Source organism: Aspergillus alliaceus, assembly GCF_009176365.1.
Source record: "Aspergillus alliaceus strain CBS 536.65 unplaced genomic scaffold BDW43scaffold_26, whole genome shotgun sequence".
NCBI classification, from domain to species: Eukaryota; Fungi; Ascomycota; class Eurotiomycetes; order Eurotiales; family Aspergillaceae; genus Aspergillus; species Aspergillus alliaceus.
Genome location: NW_022474709.1, coordinates 121,041 through 127,358, shown reverse-complemented (window position 1 = coordinate 127,358; position 6,318 = coordinate 121,041). Strand labels below are relative to the sequence as shown.

The 6,318-nt window shown below is 49.6% G+C and overlaps 1 protein-coding gene across 1 annotated transcript; it reads left to right on the top strand.

The window, feature by feature from the left end:
* The first annotated feature begins 401 nt into the window (after positions 1–401).
* Positions 402–5,826, top strand: BDW43DRAFT_101635 (mitotic regulator LTE1). The gene is made up of 3 exons (XM_032037764.1): positions 402–879; positions 966–5,311; positions 5,374–5,826. Exons 1-3 carry the CDS (start codon positions 491–493, stop codon positions 5,619–5,621), a joined length of 4,983 nt encoding a protein of 1,660 aa, XP_031899533.1. The 5' UTR covers positions 402–490; the 3' UTR covers positions 5,622–5,826.
* Positions 5,827–6,318: the final 492 nt, after the last annotated feature.

Genomic DNA, 6,318 nt, shown 5'->3' with positions numbered 1-6,318 from the left:
TTTTTTTTTTTTTTTTTTTTTTTTTTTTTTTTTTTTTAATGATCACTGTTTACGTGGGTATTACTTTTGGTGTCTGATCGTGCTGATTTCCTTATTGATTATCTTCCTCTCTTTCTAGGCTGCTTACCTTCGCTCTATTGCTTTCTTCTTCTTCTTCTTCTTTTCTTTTTCTCTTTCTATATTTTCTTGCTTTTGGCTTGATCCCGGAACTCTTCCTGTCATTCTCCTTTCGACTGAGCAAAGAAAAACTCCCCATGCCGGATCGCCTCTACACGAACGTTTGATCTTTCCAATTGTACTGAGTCTGGTCATGTCGTGTCACGAGAACGCACTACGATCCCGGGTGAGGCTGTTAATGCTCCATTATACCTATACTATTTAAGATTTCGCCTCGGTGGATGAAAGGTCTTATCTACCTACCATCCGTAAGGGGTGGGGCCCTCTCCTGGTCCTTGGTGAGAAGAAGCCTGCGTTGAACACGTTATCCGACATGGAGCCAAATTCATCGCCCGTTGAGTCCTCCCGTGGGAAAACAGATACGGCACACGGCAAATTATTTACAGCGTTTCTGGATCGCAATTTCGCCTCGAACGCGCAGAGCAGTCCCGAGGGTAAGAATGCGACATCCGCTTTGCGACGCGCCCACACGGTGGCCCAGGGAAGGAACGTGGGAGAGAAAGCAAAAGTAGGCTCGAGGACAGCAAGGGAGAGAATAGCAACCTCGTTTCTACGTGTAAAGGACAGCCACGAATTGCTTCGGAAGCGTTCCTCCAAGCGACTCGACGCCCCATCACCTCCACGTGATACACCTGCAGGAGCGAGAGAACCGAACCATTTCACGGTTGCAAATGTTGGCCAGAATGGAAAGATTTTCCTGAGGTATGAGCGTGGATGTAATTCGCCAGGACCCGCACGATGAGTGTCACGGACCGAACAGGAAACTAACTAGTGCTCTCACCCATCAGGCCGATTCGCAACCCGTCTCTTAAGGAATCTTGTCCGCAGCCCTTCGCTCCACCCGCCGACCAATCTAAAGGTGAGCACATCCATTCGCGCCGACGTGATGGTCTTGGGGTGGACGAGCCTTCTCGATGGTCCAACTCGCAGCTCTCTGAGTTGCGCCCGGAACTCATACCTGAAGAAACTTGCGACGGCGATCACTCGATCAAAACCGAATCGACGCAATCTGCGCAGTATCCATCTCTCCGTCACCCGCGCCTGAGAGCACACTCTTTTTCAACAATATCAGAACAGGGATCAACCTTTCGTGCAGGAGCCAACGGGGAATTCCGCATCTTCATTGATCGATCGGACGACCGACCTAAGTCTGCAGATGGGTCTTTACGCCCAACTCTGGGAACCTCGATTCCTCATTACAGCGTGGACTTTCCCCATTATAGTGCTCAAGGAAGCACCCCTCTATATAGGTCCATCTACTCGAGAACCTCATTGTCTGACAATTTTCTCTCCGCGCGCATCTTGAGTGAAGACTTAAGCACGGGCCCTATTTCTGATGTTTATCTCGGCCAACCAGACAGGCCGTCATTTGCTGCCTCGATGTTCTCAGGAACGCCTGCCATAGAGCTCACGCGAGGCTCTACTGCCACCGATAAACCTGTTCTGTACGAGCTAAAGGGGCCTATTGAACCATCCATTTTTGAAAAGCTGGCTCTAGAGATGGACAATGACAGAGTAGTTCGGTATGCCCCTGGTACCAAGGATATCAGCGCTGCTACTCCAGCGCGCATCGTGGCGCAGATATCATCCGAATCTTTTATGGATTATGAATTGGTTTCCGATTTCTTTCTCACCTTCCGGTCCTATCTCTCCACCGACACTCTCCTTGCCCTTCTGCTCGCGCGATTACAATGGGCGATCAATCGCCTGCAAGACGATGGGAGAATCATCCGTATTCGCACATTTGCAGCTCTCCGTCATTGGATATTGAATTACTTTGTTGATGACTTTATTCCGAACTATGGCCTTCGAACTCGCTTCTGTGAGACAATCAATCGTATGTATGATAATGTCAAAGCCCGAGAAGGTGGCGGTACGAGCGATCTAAAAATCCTCATCGATCTCAAACGATGCTGGTATGGGAGATGTTCTGTCTACTGGGATTTTCAGGACCAACACATCGCATACCATACCCCAGATTACCCTATTGTGCCAGGTGGTGATGAGCAGCCAGCGACAGGGTGTGGTGAGAGCCACCTTAGGAGGGTCCGTACCATAAGCACCCAGGAGGGCGACCGTCGAGCTCGGCCACCACATGTGCGGAATGATTCCTCAGCCACAGCAAAGAGTATGCCGGTCTCAGTGGACAGTGACGGGAGCGTTCACGTAACTTCCTGTTCGCTACCTCCTAAATCTCCCAAACGCCTCTCTATGTCCATCATCGACACCAAAGCTCCTCACCCAGTACCCCTTGTGCCTCTAAAACCAGTGGGTTCGCTGCAGGAACCCCTTACTTCTTCTCCAGTCACTTCAAAGCGTATTCCATTCCATAGCCATGCGCATAAACGAAGTGGTAGCTTCTCTGACTCTGCGCGAGACGGCAGAGCGCCACCATCCTTGCTCAAGCTTGATATTCAAGGCTCCGTTTCTACCCAGGAAGCACTGAACCTTGGTAGTTTAATACGCGGTGAGCTTTATGCTCCAGTCGAGTCATATATGACAATGATGGCGCCGCCATCTCCCCCTCTACCAGCGTCTTCTGGTACCGACCAACGCAGCCAGCCAGAAGATATGTCCAAGCCTGCTGCATCAGGTTCTGGCGTTAAAACAATTATAGGGTCGATACGCCGCGCACTAAATAGTAGGAACGGGGGCCAAAGCACCTCTTTGCGCAACACGAATGGGCCTTTCGCTCCTGCAACACAAGGGAAAACGTCAGCTCTGCCAACAAATATCGCCTTTGGCTCTGATTCTTACCGCGACAGAATAACAGCGACGGCGGCCAAGAAACCGACGAGAATTGACGTCCTGTGTGATAAATCGTTGCAACAGTATCACCGCACTCTCGCGGGATATGCCGATACTAAAGAAGGTAGCCCGGCCCAGGAGGTGGACACTTCACGGGTTAGACAATCCTGGCTCGCACCTGGTTCAGATATCGAAGAAGCGGATAGTAGGGTTTTGCTGCCCGATCGAGGACGGTTCAAAAGCCAGTTAACGGGGGGGAGTAAATCCATTGTCATCGTTGATGATACTGGCTTAAGAGGCCCCGTCATGTCAGGGGCAATCGGTCTCGAGCAACCTCCTGGCTTTCTGAACAGGGAGAATCTACCCACTACCCCAAGAGCTGGTTCCTTCTATCCTCAATCTCAAAGAACAACCCTTGCCGGTGGTGAATACTCGTTGCCAATATATTTTGACGACACAGATTCGAGATCACTGGGCAGAGACTCTCAGTTTTTGCGCCCACCTCGCCTCTTTGCATCACAAAGGTCCAGTTCTGTAGGACGTGGGTCATCTTCATGGAAGAGGACCTCACCATCCCTTCGTCTTCGTAAGTATGCTTCCTTTCAGAGCGGAATCTCTAGGCAGCGCCTGGCAGTGGTTGCGGAGCCAGATCTTTCAACCATGGACCGAAGCTCCCAAGGAACCTTTGACAAGCCGGCTGGCCCAACACTTCGCAGACGCCCTGGTGGAGATCTACGTCAAATGCGAGATGGTCTTGGCAGTCCATTGCGATCAGGACCTGCTTCATTTATATCTAGTACCACCTGCCGTAGCTCTACCGCTGACAGCACGGTCACGGATGCTTATTCGAGACCTCAAACTCATCTGATTCCCCCTAACCCGCGCTTTTCACTTCTACAAACGCACTCATCACAGAACTTAAGACGTTCGTTCGAGGCCGCCATTGCGCAATTTGCACAAATCCCTGACGATGACGACGGCGGTGTCGAGTCAGCGTTGATGAAGCTTGAAGGCAAATGGCAAGGAACATCCGCCGACATTGGCGCCGGGCCATCCGAATCACCGCATAACGCCCAGGTCCAAGGTAGCATGCGCGAACAGGAGTTGCTCTGCCACTCTCGCGCAGTTCAAAACGTTCGCAGGGGCTTGGATCCGGGTGTCCATAGACGTCAAAACTTTGTCAGTGAAAATTTGACTTATTCTCACTTTCGAGGAATGAGTGTTCCTCGCAGGCCGTATTCCGAGTCTCTTGCAGAGTCCGAAGACTCGTACAGCTCTATACCTCTTTTGGAGCGTGGGCTGAGCGACGAGTCAATGAAGAAGCCAGCCCTGAGCCGGACTAGTTCACGCCAGACTGTACCTGGCCAAATCCAGCCGAGTGACGCTTCGAGTAAATACACATGGGATACGGAATCATCGCACCCCTCCTTCCATCTCGTGAAGGAAACCGAGAGTATCAAACGCATTCCTCGGGGCTCAACGTTCCCAGTGCCTCAGAGTTTCAATCACCGTCTCTCAGGGCTTTCTGAGGATTCTACTGACTTGGTTTATTCCCAAGAGGCCACCGAACAACAACGGCTTTCACTATATACAGACAGCGTGGGCCGATCGTCTCTAGGAATACCGCGGCATCCCCTTGCTCATCCTCCTACCCCTCCAATGACCATAGAGCACACCCGATCTGTAACCTCCTTTGCATCTCCTTTGAACCCTGCCCTTTTCCAGGCCCCACCCTTGACGCCAGATCCATCTCCTAGCAGAAATATGGAGTCAGGGCAGTTTCGGGCAATTGATACACAACACGTCTCTGGTGATGTTCTTTCCAGGTCAGAATGGGACCGTTCCTGCCAGGCTCCCGAACCTGACCACATACCTTTCATCCTTTCTTGTGAATCTCAAATCCTCGCCCAACAATTGACGATAATTGAAATGGCTGCACTGAGTGAAATTGACTGGAGAGACCTTGTTGATATGAGATGGAGTAGTGGCTCTCCCTCCTCTCTGAGCTGGGTGCAATTTCTCATGGAAGAAGAACGCCGGGGCATTGACCTTGTGGTCGGACGATTTAACCTGATGGTAAAATGGGTTCTCTCGGAAATTGTCCTTACACGCAATATCCATGAGCGAGCTCGCACTATCACTAAGTTTATCCATACTGCTGCGCACGCAAGACGCTTATGTAACTATGCGACTATGCTTCAAATAGCCATTGCACTGTCCTCCACCGACTGTTCTCGGCTACAGAAAACTTGGAATCTTGTGTTACCGGGGGATAGGGATCTATTGAAGGATATGGAAGTGCTCATCCAACCAGTGCGAAATTTCCATGACCTCCGTGTCGAAATGGAAACAGCAAATGTACAAGAGGGCTGCATCCCCTTTGTTGGTAAGTTTCGCCCCTCGTCTCCCAGACAGAGCCTCGGAGATTAAAGATTAACTGTTCAATAGGCCTGTATGTACATGACCTTACGTATAACTCCCAGAAACCAGCACAGGTTGCAGCCCATGACGGAGAGCCATTGATCAACTTTGAACGATACCGTACGACTGCCAAGATAGTGAAAAGTCTTCTCCGCTTGATAGATGCTGGTACCAAGTATAATTTCGTGCCGGTGCATGGTATTGTCGAGCGTTGTCTTTGGGTTGCATCGCTCTCGGAAGAGCAAATCCAAACCTACAGCAAGCAGCTTGAGTAAACGACCACCGTCATCCAAAATCTTCACGGCAGATTCCTTGATTAGTATACACGACATAATACCCACTGATAATACCCCGAACCTTTTGCTTTTGTGCGATTGATGTTTGTTAACGAATTTGAGATTTGCGATCATGAAATGTAAGCCCATGTACTATATATCTTTGCATCGGTCTGTCTGCCTTCCTTTGCTTTTCTTTTATTTTCTCTTTTATTTATTTATCTTATTCTATTCAAATTTTTTTTCTTTTTTTTTTGTTTTTGCTGTTGTATTGGTGCTTAAACCTTGCGGGGATTTGGCTTTTTGAGTATTGATCTTGATATCGGAGGTTTTCTTACGAGAGAGCATTAGCGTTGTTGATATGCGATCCAAAGGGTCGAAAGCATGAGTGACAAGCGTTCTTTGGTCTTCAAGTTATCATATTCCAACTGCATAGATCAAACAAACTCCATTTATCTAAAACACGGTACCGGAGACAACTCCGGGTGGGGATGTCTGGGAAATCAGGCATTCCACAAAGCTGCATGACTGGCCTTGTTGATCTACGTAGTCGTCGGCCAGGAACATCCCAATCTCCTTGGCCGTTCCTCTGCGTCTCCCGTACCATTCATTCCTCCTCTCACCCTGAAAGAAGGAAGAGGAGGTAATCCTCCATTGAAATTATTCTTTTCTCCTCCATGGAGCTAGTCTCATTTTT